The sequence below is a fragment of the Vulpes lagopus genome, chromosome 2 (assembly GCF_018345385.1).
Source record: "Vulpes lagopus strain Blue_001 chromosome 2, ASM1834538v1, whole genome shotgun sequence".
Lineage (NCBI taxonomy): Eukaryota > Metazoa > Chordata > Mammalia > Carnivora > Canidae > Vulpes > Vulpes lagopus.
In genome coordinates, this window is record NC_054825.1 from 98,328,827 (window position 1) to 98,350,528 (window position 21,702).

Here is a 21,702-nt window from a genome sequence, read left to right on the forward strand (position 1 = left end):
AGGAGGCATGCATTGTATTCAACACTGTTGCACACTGGAACCTGATTTTATTTTGTTTTATTATTTTAATTTAGTGAGGGTCATATATTAGAAAGAAGATATATAGCATTCTTTTCCATTAGTCATATTGAACATAAAGACCAATTATTTTAACATAAGGTATTTAAATATGTGATACAAGCTGAAGTTGTGGTTTTAATTTCTTAAAGTAACTTTTTTCAAATTACAAAAACAATATACATGTGGAGGAAAGTAATGTTTACAGATAAATATCAAAGGTAAAAAGATCACCCATTCTCCTACTTGGTAAACCCAGTGCTGATATTTTATTAAATACCCTTTCAATCTTTTTCTGTGGTAGCTAAAAAATCAGCGGCGTTTTAAATTCCAAATTGGGATCACATTGTACTTATGTTTTATAAGCCGTGCCTTTTACCAAACTGTATATTATGACCATTTTCTATGCCCTTAAGAATTTGAGAGGACATGACATTTAATAGTTTAATATTGTTCCTTCAAGATGGATGTATTCAGATCTCTATTGTTGACACTTTGAATTCTCTTCCTCTTTTTCTCTAAGAAAATATTTAGTGTACTTTGTGGATGGATTTATTTACTCAGAGTGCTATTTTAGTCAACTGAATTTCTCCTCTTCTTCTTCCTCCTCCCCACCCCTCACCCCAGAAAATGTTATGTGGCCTAATGCCTCCCTTTCAACTGCACAGAGATGTTTTGGGAACTGAGTGTATTCAGTACAGACAGAGCCTCAATATATAGCTATCCTTGTTTAGTTACTGCCCTGAAACTAGTATTTCCACACTAACAGGGAGGTGCTACTCAAAGTGAACCTGATTTTTCATCTAAATGTTTAGATTTTTCATCTAAATTAAAAATAGAGATTTTTAATAGCCTTTGGCAGAATCAGGGACATATATTCTATCATCCAAGACCTGGCACCAGTAGGATGTAAAAGAAAATTGCTATTTTGCAGTTACTGCTTATGCTGTGATTCCAGCTGGAGATACACTTGCTGTTTATCTTGGGGCTGGAGTCACATCCCAAAGGTTTGATGGGACCTGGGAAATCATATAGTCCGGCCACCTCACTTACATGTGAGGAAACCTGAAACCCAAAGACTGTAGTACAAACCTGGATGGTACAGAGCCAGGGCAGAAATGCAAACCCTCCAACCAAAAGAGAGTGTTATGTCATAACCTAATTTCTGGCCCATCCTTTTGAGCTCTTTCTATAAACACGGTTGGGTACATATTCATTCCTTCACACACACACACACACACACACACACACACACTCTGTGTAGGCCCTACTGGTACCTTGGTACCGTGTGCTTTATGCAAGGAGCTTATGTTTCAGTGCATTTCCTGATCTCCAGGTGCTTTTTCTGCCCTACGGTTTTATGCATTTGTATCCAAGTACAAAGAATGGTGGACTAGAAATCAGAAACCATAGTCTCTGATTCACAGTTCAACTTCGAGCACTCTCTGTTTATTTTTCTCCCCTATAAAACTTTAAGAAGTAATGACACATGTGAATGAACTTTGAGGCTTCAGTTTGTTTTGATTCGGGGAGGTTTTTTAGGGTAATTTTGATGCAGAGTTAGAGCAGTGGCATATTATGGTAAAGCTAATCTGTTGTAATAGAGACTGTTCAGGTTATCTCTTGCTACATAACAAATCATTCCAAAGCCTAGTGGTTTGGAACAACAACAATCATTTATAATCTCTCCAGGTTTTGTGAGTCAGGAGTTCAGAAGAGGTTCTGCTCTGTGGTTCTGAACCAGGACTCATGAAATTGCAGTCAGACATGACAATGCTGAGGTCACTTCAGAGGCTTCTCACTCACACAGCTGGTACCTTGGCTGGAAACACTCAGACAGAAGGCCCTGGAAGTGCTGTGGTTCCTCGAGCATCTCTCTACATGTCAGTGTGGTCTCACTACATGGCTTCTCCAGCATATCAGCTTCAGGGTAACCAGACTTTTCTATGTGGTAGCTCAGGGCATGTCCACACCCAGTTTTAATGCAAGTCTTCTGTCTTCATGGTCTACCATATTCTGGGGCACTGGTGTCGTGTTCATGGTTCAGGCAAGGTCTCGGACACATCTGGGTTCCTGTGGGAAGGGAAAAATTGTGGAGGAATGATGATGAATGCTTGAGAAACTGACCCCCAAAGGAGCACTTATCACTTCAGTAGCGAGGAGAACTTGACTGCCATGTTGTTATGTGTGGTGGGAAGGCCAGGAAGTGTCCTCAGCTGAAACTCTATTCCCTGAAGCTGACCATAAAGGTAAAAACAGTTGCATATGTGTAAAAAACCCTAAAGGAATTCCCTTTTAACCAAACTAGTGTGTGTGAGCCCTTGAATATAGAAATTCTGGAGTTCACCACTAAGCTGAGGCACTTTACTTATTAGCTGCATTAGCTATCAACTACAGTAGCCACTTTATCTCTTAATTTCCATACACCGACCTGGGAATCCATTAGGAAATACCTTGAATATTTAGTATCAGACTTTACAGCTTAAAAGATTCTTTGTTTTTGTTTTCTCATTTAACCTCTCACCTCTTGTTTGAACAAGAGCATCTTCACAAACTATCTTTTTTCCTATCCCCATTCTTTTTTTTTTTTTAAGATTTCATTTATTTACTCATGAGAGACACAGAGAGAGAGAGGCAGAGACACAGGCAGAGGAAGAAACAGGCTCCATGCAAGGAGCCCAATGTGGGACCTGATCCTGGGACCCCAGGATCACGCCCCGGACCGAAGGCAGGCGCCAAACCGCTGAGCCGCCCAGGGATCCCCTCCTATGCCCATTCTTGATCTTCTTGTACAAAATACTTAACTGACTCTTCTATGATAACATGATTTTTTGAACTATTTACTTTGGAAAATTTTTTATTTACTGAAAAGTTTCCAAGATAGTCCAGAGTTGCTTTACATCGTCCATCTAGCTTTCCCTAATGTTAGCATCTTGCATAACTAAGAAATTAACGTGGTAGTATGATTTTTTTAAAATTTCTGTATTACCAAAGAACTGCAAATACGTATGAAAATCATGTTACCTGTAATAAATACTCTGAGCATTAAGGAACATGTGGAATTGCAGTCCTGGCCCTGTCATTAATGCAAGAATCACATTGGTATTTTAGAAAACCAAGGGGTAGAGAGTCATGTTGCTATCTGGTGGTTTTTATCTACTGAGATATCCATTTATCTCAGAGTGTATGGGGAAGGAGGATTCTCCTCAGACACCAAGTGCTGTCTTTGAAATATAGAAATGCGCATTTCTTACAACTTCAACTCTAAAAAGTTTTTTTCATTTGTTTTACTTGTATTCAACATTGAGGCTCTACCTAAGCCTGGCTCTGTATTAAATGACTTTGCTGGCTGATAAAAGAACTTCTTGCTTATACTTTAGTGTCTCTGTTGGTTTCCCCTTTGTGATAAATTCACAGGCAGTATAATAAGGAACTACAGGATTTTAGTTATTCATTGGTCTCAAGCATAACACATTCTCTTGATTTCCATGACCGCCCTGCCAAGGAACTCAGACTAGCTATTTGAAGTCTAGAATAGCAATGAGCAGAACTTGGAAATCCTGATCACGCATCCGCCCCCACAGTGCATAGAGTTCTTGCCTTGCTGTGTGAAGCTGCCCTTGGGAGTTGTGGCAGGGAGTGGTCGGCTGTGGACCCCTCCGTCCCCCCCTTCAACATGTAAACATGGTCACAGGAAGCCTGGGCTTTACTTGCCATGGAAAGTTCTGCCTCAACCCTAAATCAGCCTGAGACAAGTTAGAGCCAAGAAGTGCTGCTTCTGATTCTGGCGGTGACATTCCAAAGGAGAGCAATTAAAATGATGGAAGTTTGAAGAGCAAATAAAGAAAAGCCAAGGAATTAAAGCTCTCTAACCTAGAAACGATGAGAGAGACATGTCATGAAGTAAAATGTGTGAAAGCATACTACATGGAGCGCTATACCACTGTTTTCTTGTTCTTGAGGATGGCACAAGAAGGAATATTTTATGCTGATGACTTTGAGGCTGACAGTATTTCTGGCTGTAAGAATCATTAAGACTCTGAGATCCTTGACCTGTGCTTCCAGCACCACCACCTCCAGGTTTACCAAGGATCAGATGGACCAAGACCCTCCAGGCAGGCAGAACCAGCTTATTTTCAGATATTCACGGTCAGAAGACCCACTGACATGGGCCATCAGCGATGTTGGGCAAGTGTTCAGGAGTTGCTATGGAGTAGCCCAGTGTTTGGGTTTTGGTAAAAAGGAAGAGTGGCTATAAGAAGAAAAGCAAAGCATTGCATTAGCCAAATATTAATACGACCTGTCAGCATCCTTCACTCAAGGTGGAAGAAGAGGCTTTCTTGCTCTACAATTTTCTATCTGGGTGTTTCTGTTTACCATGGAAATGATTTTCTCAGTATCTAGTATACAGTGACAGTCTTGCACTTCTGTTTTTGTTAGCTCATAACAATATGGTGTGTTAATGAATGGAAGGGAAGAGAAGACAACAAGTGGATGAACCTCTGCATTCACTATTATTTGAATAAAGATGGATAAGGAAATAAATTTAAATCTCACAGAACAATATACTGATCTAGAAGACTTCATCATTCTAACTAAAATACAATGCAAGTCACATGTATAATTTGTAATTTTCCAGTAATAACGTCAAAAAAAAGCAAAATGAAACCAAAAATAACTTAAAGAAGATATTTTATCCAACTCTTTATTCCCAAGTATTATTTCACATGTAATTAATGTAAAAACTATTAATGAGATGTTTTGTACTTCTTTGTTTCATACTAGTCTTTGAAATCTGATATATATTATCCTTACATGTCTCAATTTAGATTGGCCACATTTCAAGTGCTTAATGGTCATATGTGGCTACTGGCTACTTTGCTGAACAATTCAGCTCTGGAGAGAAATATCAGTAATTGGTGTGCTATATTAGGAAGGATAAGCCCCCCCCCCAAAAAAAGGAAGGATAAACCAGACAGGATGGAAATTTTAAATTATTTTGAGGGAGGTGAGAACAAGACTAGGCAGTTTTTATGAGGTCCATTTCCTTATGTGAGAAAACTATAATTATCTCCTAAGCAATGAATCAACATAAAAATGTGATCTATTAGCAAATATAGTCTCATATTATATACCATTATGTGACCTAGTGTTAAATGTTTCATTTCTATCTTTGGCAATTTTGGAAGGTGTTTAATTTGGGGCAGTACGCTTGGTTAAATATGACAGATACCAAATATCTCAAATATTCTATTTTAAAAGAGCCTGGCTGGGACAGCCCGGGGGCTCAGCAGTTTAGTGCCACCTTCAGCCCAGGGTGTGATCCTGGAGACCCGGGATCGAGTCCCACATCAGGCTCCCTGTGTGGAGCCTGCTTCTCCCTCTGTCTGTGTCTCTGCCTCTCTCTCTCTCTCTCTCTCTCTCTCTCTCTCTCTGTCTCTCTCTCTGTCTCTCATGAATAAATAGATAAAATCTTTAAAAAATAAAGAAGCCTGGTTGGCAGTCTGAAGAATAGGCTGGCCCAGTGGCCTAGAATACATGGCCTGGTATTAGAATATATGAGGCCTTGACTGAAATGAGGCCCAGTTTATGCTGCCATTTAAGATTTATCCATAAAGGGACCACCTGTTGACCTGAGTTTCACATCCCACTTTTCCTACCTTTGAAAATGTAAAAGACACTCTTCTCCCTAGCAGCCCAGCTGGACTCCTCTGAAACACTTGGCCATTTTTGTTCCCCTGCAATTCCTCAGTCCCAGTATTGGCTGGCTAACTTGGCATAGAAGTAAGGAAACAAGTCTCTATTGTGTTCATTTTCACCCATCCCAATAATGCATATTTCCCAGGAGTTATATAAATGTTAAATATAATTTTTTTATGCTGGAGAGAAGGAGTATGTCAATATCTATGGGGAGTAGGTTATTCTGGACCATTCCAGATGCTCTGGCTTTCACATACAGTATATCCAGTTTATTTCTGGTACTAAATCATTGCCTCATTGGACTTTTGGGACCTTAAGAATAATCGTACACTTCCCAAGTTAGTGCCTATTTCTGAAAGATCAACCTCACAGTTCTGGTTATGACAGATGCCATCAAAAGGGGAAGAAAATCTTGCTGGGTCTGCTTCTACTTTCAATTGCCTAGGACTGACTTTCTTAACACCAGTCCCAAATGTGGGCAAGTGTCTTCTGCTGCAAGCACACCTAAATGCCTGCTGATTCTTGGATTTTTGCCTTACTCAAGTTGGATCAGGCTTTTTAGGGCAAGTGCATTTTAACTACTATAACCAATCTATGTTTTATAGGCCATAAAGTTGTTATAGAGCAAGCAGAAAGAATATTGCAAAAGCTTTAAAAATATGTGGCAAGTTTATACCATGTGGTAGTGGTTATGTTGATAAATTACTCATTTCCTACTCATTTCTTACCATTTTTTCTTGTTGACCAAATTTAATTATTTTATATTTATAATTGTAATATCTGCATTATAAGTTGGCACTAATATTTGCTGTGAATATAAACTACCCAGAGAAAGTCAGGATGTTGAAGGATACAGATTTGATGGATTCTTTATATTCTAGAAATATTGCTACCAGCTGTTTGACAAGCTTTATTATAGAGTCAAACCCAATTCATGTTCCTTTTGAAAAATGATCATTCATCTACATTCTTCTTACTGTGTGTGTTTTGTTATAATCTTCCAAACGTAAGTTGCACCCTTGTATTTTTCTAAGAAAACCCATAAACATGGATCCTGGTGGTAAGATAACCTGCCAAAATGAAGCCAAGGTCTTCATACATCACACTCTGTTGCAAAGCATATTGTTCCATAAACTTGGGATTTCATTAGGGGAAAACAATGTTGCTCCTGCCTTGCAATTGAAGAAGATTGGAACTTTGTGTTTCACGAAAATAGCTTCTGTGAGTTTCAATCCCATGTAGGGCCTTGAGATTTAAATGCTGTATATATTACATGACCTTTTGACTGCAATTGCTCTCTTCTTGTGCCCTCTTCTAGATACTAATGGCCCTGTCTCTTTAAAATTACATAATTTTGGGCAGCCCAGGTGGCTCAGCGGTTTAGCACCTGGCTTCGGCCCAGGGCATGATCCTGGAGACCTGGGATCGAGTCCCGCATTGGGCTTTCTGCATGGAGCCTGCTTCTCCCTCTGCCTGTGTCTCTGCCTCTCTCTCTCTCTCTCTCTCTGTATCTTTCATGAATAAATAAAATCTTTTAAAAAATACATAATTTTTCTCATATTTGAGTTTCTATATTATTTAATTGTATACTTAACACTGCCATGTTGCCTAACTTTATGTGGGAAGTGTTGTAGTTAGTCAAGCATCCTCTGTAATCGTATAACTTCATATGCACCACAAATGGGATGTCAACTTTCAAGTAGAAATTGAGAGAAATGTTGTGTTGAGAGAGGAAGTTTGAGAGACGGTATGGGTCTTAATAGTTTGGCTTTTGTTGCCCAGTATCAGAAAATTGTTGTCCACATGACACTTTTTCTTTCATGCAGTATCCAAGTAAAATGTGAAATTGTCAGCATCCGTTAAGCAGTGGCAGTTCCAGGATGGTAGCTTAACATTTTGTGGAATTACAGTGGAATACTTAAAATGTGGAACAGTGTTTCCTAAAATCCCATTAAGAGTCATGGAGGGGTGTGTTTTAAGTACATAAGAATCACTTGTGGTGCTTGTTAAAGCTACAGAGTCCTTATGCCCTGACCATTGAGCCTTTGATTTAGTAAATCTGGACAAATCTGCAGGCATTAGGCATTCCAGGTGACCCCACTTTGAGGCAGTGGCTTCAGGGCTTCTTGAGTTTTCTGTGTGCACCAATGGCATTGGCGTCTTGTGAAAGTGCGCACCGAGGTTCTGTAAGTCGAGGCTATTTTACCTGAGACTCTGCATTTCTCACGTGTTCCCAGGTGATGCTTTAGAAACTCTAACTTTGCAACTCAGCCCACCATGGGTGCCTTTTCTTTTCCTTCTATAACAAACTCACTGCCTTCTTACTCTTGACTGAATCTACACTTGGGCTAGCTTTTAACCTCCTTTAAACTTCTGTTTAAATATTTTTTAAATATAATTTTAAAATACCTTGTCCTTTTTCTCTTTTGTTCTTTTTTTTTTTTTTTTAAATGAATTAGATGTGCAGCAGTTGTGTTTTGAAGTGCCATCAGCTGTGACAGAAATTCCAGATCCCAAGACCACAGCCCGGCACTCGGGCTCCCAGGACCTGAGGACCATGGAGCTCTCCGACAGCGACCGCCCGGTCAGCTTCGGCTCCACGTCGTCCTCGGCCTCTTCCCGGGACAGCCACGGTTCCTTCGGCAGCAGAATGACCTTAGTCTCAAACAGCCACTTGGGCTTGTTTCACCAAGATAAGGAAGCCGGGGCCATAAAACTGGAGCTGATTCCAGCCAGGCCGCTTTCCAGCAGCGAGCTGCAGCGGGCCGGCCCCGCTGGGCCACAGGACACGGGCGACGGCGGCGACAGGCAGCCCCGGGCCCAGCGGAGAATGGAAGCAAACGGGGCCACCAGAGCAGGTGCAGAGTCGGCCACCAGCCCCAAGCTCCTCTATGTGGATAGGGTTGTTCAGGAGATTCTGGAGACTGAGAGGACTTACGTGCAAGACTTGAAAAGCATCGTAGAGGTAAGGCAAATTCTTTTGTTTTGTTCTTTTAAAGTTTGTCATGCGGGATAAATATGCTTGCAAAATGAAGAGCGAAGCCGAGTGTCCGGGATGTTTTGTCTCCTGAGACTCAGAAGTAGGGTGAATGTTTAGACTGATCATAACTTAAGAGGAACCCTAGGGCCATATTCGTTGCATTAAAAATCCTCTTAATATTTGCAGTAATGCACTAATCGTGTGTTAGAAGCAAGAATGACAGTCCCAGTGTGTCCACCTGTACATTGTGTTAATAACTGCCCACGAGAGGCTCCCAGTGCTTCCCAGGTGCTGGAGCAGGAGGTCAAGCATCCAGACTTGCTGATGTCAGGTGTGTCCTGACTGAGTCCATCAGGCTATCTTCACTTTATCTTTTTTTTTTTAAGATTGTATTTATTCATGAGAGACAGAGAGAGAGAGGCAGAGACACAGGCAGAGAGAGAAGCAGGCTCCATGCAGGGAGCCTGATGTGGGACTCCATCATGGGTCTCCAGGATCACACCCTGGGCTGAAGGCAGCACCGCTGAGCCACCCAGGGATCCCCGCTATCTTCACTTTAATCACAATTGTCTACTGGTGTCTGGGAGCTTCCCAGACAGGAACTGATACCAAAGTCCCACCTCCAGAGACTGTGATTGCATGGGCCTGGGGTATGGTCCAGGCAGAAGGATTGTGGAAGATCCCCAAGTGATTTGGGTGAGCCAGGGAGCCACTGTTCAATCCTATTCTCTATTGGTTAGTGTCTTGGGGAAGGGAAAAACCATGGGCTTTATTTTGTCTCAGGCATTTACTTTCTGTTCACTTTTATTGTTAAAATGTTTACATAAATTATTTGACTCCAGGTGAATTTTGCTCAAGACTGTAGGCCAATCAGGAACTCTGGAAATTGAGTTATGAATTGACTTCAATTTATAAATTGGTAATTTTTACTTTATCCTTAAAAACTTGAGCAGCTCAGATGTTAACTCATTTTCAATGAGTAAAATATTAATATTTCAAAGGTAAATTTATCTATTATAAAACTGTACCCACTTTGCTGCTGGTAATAGACCAAGTTCTTTCATTTGTTAGTACCCACTTCCTGTTGTAGACTTATAATCGAAGATGTTTCAGAGGGGGGCACCTGAGTGGCTCAGTCAGTTGGGCGTCTGCCTTCAGCTCAGGTCATGGTCCCAGGGTCCTGGGATTGAGCCCGGCATCAGGTGCCCTGCTCAGTGGGGAGTCTGCTTCTCTCTGCCCCTCTCCCTGCTCATGCTGTCTCTCTCTCAAATAAACAAATAAAATCTTTTTTAAAAAATCTTTAAAGGATAGTAGAATATTTGCTGATGAGCACATTCTGCACCAAATATATGCATTTTTAGAGGTTTAGAAAAAAAATCTGAGGCATAATTGTGTGTTGAATTCCATAAATGACAGAACCAGACACTGCCTACTAAAAATAGCAATGACATAACTTCCCGGTAAAAATAGAAAAATCAATTGATGCTCAACCAAAACAATATGTGATACCAAATGTAGACTACACCAGGCCAATTTTCTTTTTAATTTCAACAATGATGTCATTTGTACTTGAGAATAAATACCTGTGAAACTGCCAAAAATTTTGCAGCCTCTCAGGAAATTCATGGTTGTCAGAGCTTTCTTTGGTCTCTCCTTTTTTCTTTTCTTTCTTGGAAATCCCTCCGCCTGATAAAAAATCACCATCCTGAGAGAGAAGCCCTTAGTTACTGGCTGATATTCCATGAACACAGTTGTTTTTTGCTGAGACTGGTTGATAAACCTTGGTAAGAGGAAGTAGGTAAGATCTGAACAAAAGGGAACCGATAAAAACAGGATACTTTTTGCTAAGTTTCAGTAGAAGTTCTATTCCAAGCTGCCCAGATGTTCTTGCCCCTTATTATTATTATTATCAGTGAGATAACCATGTTTTACACTGGGGCTAGATGGACCTTTTCTGTAAAAAGCCAGAGAGTAAATATGAGGTTTTCTGGGACCGAAGTTCTCTTACAATGGCTCAGCCCTGCTGTTGTAGCTCAAAAGCAGCCACAGACACTACGGCAATGAGTGGGTATGGACTTTCCAGTAAAACTTTAGGGCTAGGTCTGACCCAGGGACCATAATTTGCCATCCCCTGCTTGACGCTATGAATTGGTGCCTGTGTTTCATTAACTCTAAAATGAGACTAATAAAGAGTAACCCGCCTTTTAGGATTTGTATAAGAATTTTTTAAATGCATGAAAATCTCTTAGAACAGGATGTGGCACATGGCAAACAGTTATAAAAGGAGACTATCCTCATCACCAGCCTCCTCTAAATTTGCTGGTAGAGACTGGTCACCATTTAACTATGCTGTGTTTCACCTAAAGTCTTTCACAAAAATAAAAAAGTTACACCACTGATTCCACCATTATTATTTTGAATGTACTTGGGATTATTTCCAGTGAATCCACTGAAAATCTGAGGTGACACATAATTAGGGAGAGGAAAGGTAAAAAAGAATGTTGGGAGGAAGGGTATTTGGGGAAGAAAACCCCGACACATAGTGGGAGGCACCGGTGTAGGAAGAAGTAAATGCTGCTTTGTTCCAGAATCCGCCAGAATGCTTTGACTTATTTACCCTCTCCACCTAGAACAAGCCAGACTCTTTAGATGAGGGATTAGTTGTCATAGGCTTTTCTTCACATACTTTTGTTATGTGGCCCCACCTCTGTTTCTCAAGATCACAGTTTTCACTGAATGGTTAAACTCATTTTATCTAGTTCTTTCCCTGATGAAGAATAACCAATTATTTTTCCACTTGCTGCAACTCCACCCAATAAAGACTGAAAATCAGTATTCTTTCAAGATACAGAGCATCCATTCCATTCTAATTTGTTTCCCTTGATCAATTTCTAACTCATTTTTATAATTCTGTAACTGACTTCTCTCATATCCTCAATTTTTCAAATGCAGAATTTCAAGATGGGAAAGGGGGCTGCTCATTAGCAACCTGCTAATACAAGTTCTCACCATACCTAAGAGGCAGAGCTTTGTTAGTTGGCTCCTTTTCAGCAAGAATTATTTCTGAGGGGGCAAAAACTTCTAAGCATTTCCAGAGATATTGGTAAGTTACATTTCATCTGTGCAGGAGCACATTTCTGACTTCCTACACAGGGCTTTACTGAATCCCATCTAACTAATGCCCTTTGACAGCCTTCCTTAGCTTAATCAATTTCTCCTATAAGTAGCACATTTTATCCATATATAGTATTCAGGCATCATTCCCACAGGTCAGGTTTAGTTTTGTTTTTAGGATTTATCAATGGAAATATTTTTGTGAAAGATCACTGATATATAGGATTTATGAGATATTAACACAGGCACCTGGCTGCCTCGGTCAGCGGAGCATGCAACTCTCAATCTTGGGGTTGTGAGTTCGAGCACCACATTGGGTTTAGAGATTGCTTAAAAATAAAATCTAAAACAAAACAGAAACCACCATAAACACAATGTGCTTTGACCTGTTCAACCTGGTCCCAGGATAACTGATTTTGGAGAAGAGATCCTTCCAAAGTTATTTAGACAAAAGAATCCCCAGATGTTGGTTACACATACAAAGAAGGCTATACATCTTTCTTTCCCATATGTGGAGAGATTGCATTAATCCCAAATATATAGATCTTTTTCCTTTCCTGTTTCCTGAAAATTTTTAAAATGTTACTAACCTTATCTCTATTCCTCTTTATTCCTTTGCCTCGCATCCCTCGCCAGATCCATTGTTTTGAGCTCCCTGCTCCTCCCTCCCCACCATGGCTGTTCCACCCTCCGCTTCTTTGCCAGACATGCTAGCTAGTCATCTACTTTTGTACACCTGACATTTGAGAGGGGAGAAAGGAAAATAAACAGAAGTGAAATCTTGACTGTCCCCCTTACTCAAAGGAACAACGAAGTTATTTGCATTTCTATATATAGCTCCCAATAGCATTCACAGATAAAATGAGGTAATAAATAAGAAAGCAAGTTTTAAAAGGTAAAAGTAAAGTAGCCAATGAGACAGTTTGTGGAGAACTAGAAATCCGTGGTTGGAAAGTGGAAAATAAGGATCTCTTTCATGTTTAATGGAACCTTACAATGACTGTGGGGAATCTCATGGGTAGAGGGGGATTCTTTAATCTTCCTAAATGATCTATAAAAGAGCCTTTGAAAGCCTCATAAGATTTGGCCCCTGATATAGTTTATGGCCTGTTTCAACCTTTTAGGAAAGTCTCTAAATAGTTCATAATGTTATATAATGCTATGCAATTAGAAGTTAATTCCCTACTACAAAATGTCAACTTGGATGCTACCTTAATCATCTTTTGGGACACTGAGGACACGTGTACTTAGTAGAAAAAAGTGGGTAAAATACTAAGTGTAACATGAGTTTATTTTTTTCTATCACCTTCTAGAGAGCTAAAATTCTTTTCAAGCACCTTTGTCCACACAGTGTGTAAAAAGCTGAGAAGTGAATATCACAGCTTAATGCATAAAACTTAAAGACCCAAAATCTTAAGCATAGCTTTGTTGAAAGCATTTAAATTAGCATTGTTCAAAAGCCCTAGCTGAACAAGGGTTAGAATGCTGATCTCCGACCCCAGCCCCCCAGCTCTTGTGTTTATCAGTCTACAGAGACTCTTTGTTTAGTGCGCGATAGTGTAGACAGTGTCAGGGTAGGTAGAGGAAAGAAGGATGCTTTTCACACGCTTGGTGACGTGAAACACATTGAAAGCTGTTCTGCCCATTTCCGTGGCTTCAAGAAGAAGCATCAGGTTCATTGGAAGGGACAACCTCACATTTGGGAAGCAAGGCTTCTCTCACATCTGCAGAGGGAAAGAAAGAAACCTAGTGACCAGGCCTGAGGAGTCTATAGGGCCTGTCCGCCATTTCCTCTGTCTAGAGACTTAGCTTTGGGACTCAGAATCAGATAGAATGGAATCTGAGTTAGCTTCTGTCCGGGGAGGCCACCCCCCACTCCAGGACAACACTGTCAGTTTTAGATGTGGTTTTCTGAGGAAGTCTGGCTTTCTGTGGATCCTATGGGAGAAACAACTGTTTGGTGTGGGAAGGGGGCAGTTCATGTCTCTGCCTCTCTGTTCCCTGAGCCATTAAAATAGGATTCTCTGTGGGCATTCCCTGGACCAGTCACAACTGCTTAGGACCCTGGAGAAGAGGAGAAAGAAAGAAAGTTCTGGAACCAAGGGAGAAGGCTGTTGAGAAGAGGTGAATTGTCATGGCTTTTATTACCTTTTTATTTGCAGATGTCCTCACTCAATACTTCCCCTCCAGTTTAAATAACATTTATTACACTGACACTTTTTATGAGGTCGCGCAGAGTGTTTTGAGTACTGGGGGAAATATGTGTTCAATGCTGGAGTGTAGGACTTGGCAGGAATTGTTTTTAATGAAGGCTTGTTATGTGGGTGGATTTCATAAAGAACTTACACTGTGGGATTTGGCACAAGCTAATGTACTTTTTCTTTTACGTGGCATTTGAGTACTTTTATTTGAATGTCTCTATTTGTTTCTTTCCCTCCAAGGGTTTTTATCGTAACGGGCTGAAAGAGATCTTTCTTAAAACCATTTAAGATCTATGATAATTTAAAAGCAAACCTGTTAAATAGTTTTCTGTTTGTGTAGGGAGCTATTCCTTAGGTAGCACATCTCATTGCTGTACATAAAAATCCCTCCCATCCCACTTTGATTATGCGTGTCCAGATCTCTTTATTATTGTTGTGGTGGTTGTGTTGTCATCATGCTCCCTTCTTCCCTACCCTACCTCATTCTCCTCTCTCTCCACCTCAATGACAAAAACTTAGAGGGTAGGAACACAGTGATTTCTTTCCCCTTCTTTTGTTTGTTTTTATTGAAGCATAATTGACATACAATATCCTGTTAGTTTCATGTGTACAATGTAGTGATTTGACATTTGTATACATTGTGAACTGATCATCACAATAAGTGCATTTACCATCTGTCATCCTACAAAGTTAATACAGTATTATTGACTGTATTCCCTGTACTGTACATTATATCCTCATAACTTATTTATTTTTTTTTAAGATTTTATTTATTTATTCATGAGAGACACAGTGGGGTGGGGGGTGGGCAGAGACACAGGCAGAGGAAGAAGCAGGCTCCATGCAGGGAGCCTGACATGGGACTCCATCCCCAGTCTCCAGGATCAGGCCCTGAGCCAAAGGCGGCGCTAAACCGCTGAGCCACCTGGGCTGCCCAAATCATTTGTTTTCTGACTAGAAGTTTGTACCTCTTAATCCCCCTTCACACATTTTGCTCCCTGCCCCCAACCCCCATTCCCTTGGGCAAATACCACTCTGTTCTCTGTACCTGCGCATACTCATTCAATCTGATTTTGTCTGTTTTGGCTTCTAGATTCCACTTATCAAAGTAAAATGATGTGGTATTTGTCTTTCTCTGACTGACTTATTTCACTTAGCATACTACACTCCAGGTCCAAAAATGGCAAGATCTCATTCTTTTTTGTAGCTGAGTAGTATCCCATTATAGAGAGAGAGACCCCATCTTCTTTATCCATTCATTTATCGATGGTTGTTAGGTTGTTTCATATCTTCATATCCATATCTATTGTAAACAATGGTACAATGAACATGGTGCAGATGTTTTCTAATTAGTGTTTTCATTTTCTTTGGATAAGTCTGAGAAGTGGAATTGCTGAGTCATATGGTAGTTCTATTTTAAATTTTTTTGAGGAAACTCCATACTGTTTTCCACAGTGGCTGTGCCAATTTGCATCCCCACCGTGTATAACGTTTTATCCACATCCCTGCCGACATTTATTTTTTCTTGTCTTTTTGATAATAGCCATTGTGACAGGTGTGAGGTAATATCTCATTGTGGTTTTGATTTGCATTTCCCTGATGATGAGTGATGTTGAGCATCTTTTCATGTGCCTATAGGCCATCTGTATGTCTTCTTTGAAAAGTGTCTATTCAGATCGTCTGCCCATGTTTTAATGAGATTGTTATTAAGCTGTATGAATTCTTTGCATATTTGGATATTAACCCCTTATTAGATATATGATTAGCAAATATTTCTCCCACTTTCATTTTGTTGATGGTTTTCTTTGCTGTGCAGAAGCTTTTTAGCTTGATGTAGTCTCATTTGTTTGTTTTTGTTGCCCTTATCTGAAGGGGCAGATCCAAAAAAAAAACCATCAGTAATACTGATGTTGAGGAGCTTACCGCTTAGGTTTTCTTCTAGCAGTTTTAAGATTTCAGGTCTTACATTCAAGTCTAATTCATTTAGAGTTAATTTTTGTATATGGTGTGTGAAAGTGGTCCATTTTCATTCTTTTGCATTTGGTTGTCTAGTGTTCCTGACATTGTTTATTGGAGAGACTGTCTTTTCTCCATTATATATTCTTGCTTCCTTTTTGTAAATTAATGAATAACATATACATAGGTTTATTTTCGGGCTCTCTATTCTGTTCCATAGATCCATGTGATTGTTTTGATGCCAATACTATACTGTTTTGATTATTATAGCCTTGTATTATAGTTTGAAACCAGGCATTGTGATACCTCTGGCTTTTTTTGTTTTTCAAGATAGGTTTGGCTATTTGGGTCCTTTGTGGATCCATACAAATTTTAGAATCATTTGTTCTAGTTCTATGAAAAATACCACTGGAATTTTGACAGGGATTGGAGTAAATCTGTAGATTGCTTTGGATAGTATTGACATTTTAACAATAAGACTTCTTCCAACCCATGAGCACAGAATATTTTTCCGTTTATTTATGTCTTCTTCAATTTCAACACAGTGATTTTGAGTGTTCATCTATTCTACCCATTTAATGTGGGAGGGAGGGCAGAGACCTGGGTTTTCACTTTTTTCCAATCCTAAAGAGTTTGCCAATGTTGAATGTTCTGTTGATCAGTCAAAAGGTATTAACAATGAAAATGTCCAAGGTGGACAGATTTAGTAAAAGCAAAGTGTGTAGAAGTTCGCAGAGTTGATATAGAAAAGTGGGTGGGTTGTCTGTTGACAAGAGTTCTTGTGTACTTAATGACTGCTGTCAGTTTAGGTTATTCTCTTCACATTTTATGGTTAGACCTTCAGTTAAAAATTAGGAACATTGTTTAAAATACCTATATTGATCAGATTCTCCTGGGAGCATGGTAAGCAGTGACATCATCAACTGACACCTTAAGCTTTATGACCATTCCTACCACCTCACTGGTTCCCAACATCTGTAAACATACTATGTATCTAACACTTCTAAAGTTTTTAAATATGTGCCTTGATAACAACAACAAAAACACTAAGAAATACTAATGATAACAACTAATATTTGAGTACTTACCATATATCAGGTACCCACTTAAGCCCCATCTTCACTCACAGCCCCATCATATGAGTATTATTGTAATTTTCCTATTTTAGCACAAGAATATTGAATGTACAAAGAGCAAAGTAAGCTGTCCAAAGCCACCAGACAGTGATAGAGCTGGAACTGAAACTCGGGTTTCATTCCAGAACATATTCCTTCTACCAGTAGTCTACACTGTTATTGCAAATCTTCTCTTAGAATCTAGCAAAGAGTTCAGGGTTTTTGCCCTCTTTTTACCCTCTCTGGAGCAGGGTTTTGCAACAGGAGATTTGCCACAGACATTTTGGACTAGATAGTTCTTGGTTGTGGGGGATTGTCATGAGTGTTATAGGATGGTTTCACAGCAAACCTGGCCTCCACCCATTAGCTACCAATAGAACCACCACCAACTCCTCTTTTAACAACCAAAACATCTAGACATTGCCAAACATCCTCTGAGGAGCAAAATCACCTCTGGCTGAGGATGTCTGCTCTAAAGATTTGCAACACATCTTACATGTCTGTAAGGATAGGCTAAGCCACAGTCACAAATAGAAACCCCTAATGTAGTGGCTTAATAGAAGAGAAATACATTTCTTTCTTCTGGAACAGTTACTTGTGGGTGTTCAGGTAGGCAGGAGTGGTGCTCCTGTATATACTCATTTGAGAACCCTGGCTGATGAGGCTCTGCCGTCTTCAGCACCTGACTTTCCAAGATTGCTACAGTCTGCACCATCTCATTGGGCTAGAAGGGCAAGGAGACAGGGACACATGCCTAGGGGAGGTTTCTAAGACAGGCACAGAAGGGGCTCACCCCCCTGGCCTCCTTCTGCAGATGCAACTCTTTGCAGGTGGCCATAACAAACTATAGATATAGTCTCGCTGTGTACCCAAAGAAGGTGGGAAATATTTTGTGAGCAACTGGCAGTCTCCAGTGACACACTATATAGAATTAAAACATCCTCGTTGTGAAACTACACTGTGTGTCCCCCACTCCCATCACTAAAAATAAAAATAAATTAGGAAGAAAGCAAGAACAATTTTGGTGATGCTTATTGCTGAGATTATGGTGACTCCCCTGCCAAGTGGTTCTACAGAATGTTATAAATGAATTCTCCATTTCAGTCTTGGAACAGACTCAGACCGAAGTGTCTTCTCTCCCTTCTCACATACCTTCATCACCTCCTTTTTCTTTATCCTTTCTCCCATCATTCTACTCCTTTCCATGCACACAACCAGCCAATAGGGCTCTTTGGAATTAATGAACACCATTGGTAGTATTCCAGTTTAAAAATAGGGCTGTGGGCAGCCTGGGTGGCTCAGCAGTTTAGCGCAGCCTTCAGCCCAGGGCGTGATCCTGGAGTCCGGGGATCGAGTCCCACATCAGGCTCCCTGCATGGAGCCTGCTTCTCCTTCTGCTTGTGTCTCTGCCTCTCTTTGTGTCTCTCATGAATAAAGAAATAAAATCTTTTAAAAAATAAAAAATAAAAATAGGGCTGCTATGTCTAGCAATAGTTCAAAAGCAGGATTTGTGCTTATCTTGCTAGAGTCCTGGGAACCTTGTAAGCAAAAGGGAATCAATGAGGATAATGGACTGAAGCCATTAACCATTTAACAGGATGATACTTGGGATCTGCAAGTTTATGGCCACACTGTTAAAGTTTATATGAAACTGAATGCCCTTCTTTAAAACTCATTTTTCAGCCATCCTGAGAGGCCAAAATGAGAATTAGGGGTATTTGACCCAAAAAAAATTAGCAACAAAAGACCAAATTGTGAAAATTGTTTTTATATATTCTTAGCCTTATATGCGCCGAATCAATGACATTATTATGTTTTTCTGTAAGAAGTTGAAGCCAATTTGCATCCTTCCAGAGGTGAACTTATAGAAAATGTATTTACCATTGATAAACAGTAGTCTGTTACATTGTTAGCCTTCACCTTGGATAAGGTTTTCAAATTACTTTGTAGCAATAGCTTAATGATCACCCATTGTTATAAAAATTATGAGTGCGGAGATGGTCCTCATTATCTCCCTGAGAAATACTCAGCTTCAGATAATGGAAAGGTCACTCTTGAGTTCCTGAAAGCCCTGATTTGTGACTTGCTTCTTGAAATGTGGGGCGGGATGAATAGTTGAGGTCGGTCTAAGGATGTCGAGAGTATTGGAGGCCGTGAGTCAGGCTTTGTAGGGTATTCTTACTGGGTTGCAAGAGTTCATAATTTGAGAATAGATTATAGATGAGGATTGTCTTAATGCCCATATCAAATGTCTAAGGCCCAAGAAAGAGAACATACAGATGAGAGCGGGAAAAGCTATATGATGTCGAAGTGCCTGCGGTTGGTTCTGTTATAATATGACATGTGGCATGTGTGTTCCTAAAAATCCCTCGCTGTGCAAAACCACATGGGGGAAAAATAAGACTTATAGGAAAAATGAGTTTTGAGCACAACATTCAAAAACATTATCCATGATACTTAAAAAAAAGATAAGAAAAATGAAGACAGTTTTAGACATGTTAAATGGTTAAGAAATACATATCTCCTTTAGTACACATGGCATCTGACCTTGAAGTTGCTTATGGAAGCCACCTGGTTGCCACACCTGCCACCCTCTGTAAGAGAGGAAGAGTACAAGAGGCAGTGAGAGAGAGGAGTGAGAAAAACAAACAATGAAGAGGAAAAAGAACAGAGAACAAAGAGGGAAAATACAAGATAGGCTACGAGGAAAAAGAAAAATTAAAGAGAGAGGAAACCATCCACGGGGTTGCAATTTAGGAGTTATTTTGAAGTAAGGTTACCTGACATGGAGGAGTGTGGCACACGATGCCACTGCAGGTAGACTGAGTTCACTGGTAGGCATTGAGGTGAGTGTGTGAGTATGTGTGTGTTTTGTATTCCTGGGCTCCTCCTTGGAACTGGGGGCAATTTTCTGCATCCACCTAGTGTTCCTCATAGATGAAATCCTACATAAGCAAAGGCAAAGTTAGGAAATTTGAAATAAGTTCAAATTGTTCCTTTGTATGTTAATCATGTTGGGGACAAATTCAGGTTTTCAAAACAAATGTTATAGCAGAACTGACTGTACTTACTCTGAAGTATTATGACTTATTACAAGTCTCTCCACCACCACCCCCATCTTTACTCAGAGTAGAAGATTGAAGAACAGTATTCCTGCTGTCAAAAACACATGGTCTTCCATTTATCTTCAATGAGACTAATAAAGACTATGACAAATATCCTTAAGGCTCTTTCCATTTCCACCTTTCAGGAAAAAATGATTTGAAAGAATTTCAAGTTCTCTTAGCAGTTTGAATTCATTCATATTTCTGGAAACTAACAAATAGATTTTTTTACCCTAATTTCAAACCAACAAATATGGTTCCTTATAAACACAAATAGTGGTAGGAATTTTTTCCTTTCAGCGCAGGGATTTCCGTAATTTGGTCGAATGTCTACAGACTATAGGATTTTCTGTCTATGAAACTCTTAGTGTACACCAAGAAGATTTAAGGGGTAAATGTTAGTATTTCGGACGTTAAAATTTGAATGATGTTTTCCACCTACACTTGCAGATACAGTTAGACGATGTATTAAAGGAAAGTATAGCCTTACAACGTAATTAGAGGGGAAAAGAAAACAGAAACTGGCCTTTTCACAGACCTGAGTACATTCATTTCTTTTGCATGATCAAGCACTTCCAGGAATACCTGCAACCCTAAAGTCCTTCCCCTTCTATTAGGCTTTGCTTTTAATGCAACATTTTGATTTTTAACAAAAAGGCATTTCAAAAACTTGAGTTAACTCAAGTGATTGAGTAGCTATTATTACTGGTCTGCTAAAGAACTGCTCGTATATTTCAAAGACCGCCTGTGGGCAAAATTCTATTGAAGATTTGCTAAAACAGGTCCTGTTCAGTTGGGTTAGAATCCTGCTGCCTTTTGGATGTGTGCCATCTTGAATATTCAATTATACTGAGTGGGTAGAAAATTACAGAATTCAGGAAATTATGCTCTAAACAAACCAACCTTCAGTTAGAAGTTTCCCATGGCCAGAAATATCTTCCAAAGATGTTTGCACCTTGTGAAACTAATCACATAGAAGGATCTTGGATTATGTGATAAGCTTAAAGCCAAGGGCAACCCCGCTCTTTAACACCTGGAAGAAGAAAAGGCGGCTTGGGCTGATACACAGCGTGTCCACCTACATCATGTAATAGTTTACTGTTTTCTGATCATTCATGTTTTTGCTTTCTCCTTCGTCCACCAAGACTGCTTTGCCACTTAAGGGGTGTATGCAAGTAGCTTGCATAGAATCTTTTAATCTCTTCTTAAAATTGTGGCAAAATAAAAAATATATATATATTCATTTTATTAAAATGATTAAAATGAAAATTTATCATTGTAATCATTTTAAGTGTACAATGCAATGGCTTGAGTACATTTACATTGTTGTGCAACCATCACCACCGTCCTTCTCTAGAATTTTTCTAGCAACTGAAACTGTGTACCCCTTAAACAGGAACTTCTCATTCTACCCTCCCTCAGCCTCAGGCAACCCCCATTCTACTTTCTGTCTCTATGGAATTGACTACTTTAGG

At 39.8% G+C, this 21,702-nt stretch overlaps 1 protein-coding gene across 3 annotated transcripts in view; it reads left to right on the forward strand.

The window, feature by feature from the left end:
• PLEKHG1 (pleckstrin homology and RhoGEF domain containing G1) overlaps nucleotides 1-21,702 on the forward strand; it is a 232,597-nt gene that overhangs the window by 129,977 nt on the left and 80,918 nt on the right. For all 3 annotated transcript variants that reach the window (XM_041744846.1, XM_041744847.1, XM_041744848.1), the window contains one exon: nucleotides 8,217-8,722. In XM_041744846.1, coding sequence (XP_041600780.1) covers nucleotides 8,315-8,722 — 408 coding nt within the window. In that variant the 5' untranslated portion in view covers nucleotides 8,217-8,314. The remainder of the gene's footprint in view (nucleotides 1-8,216; nucleotides 8,723-21,702) is intronic.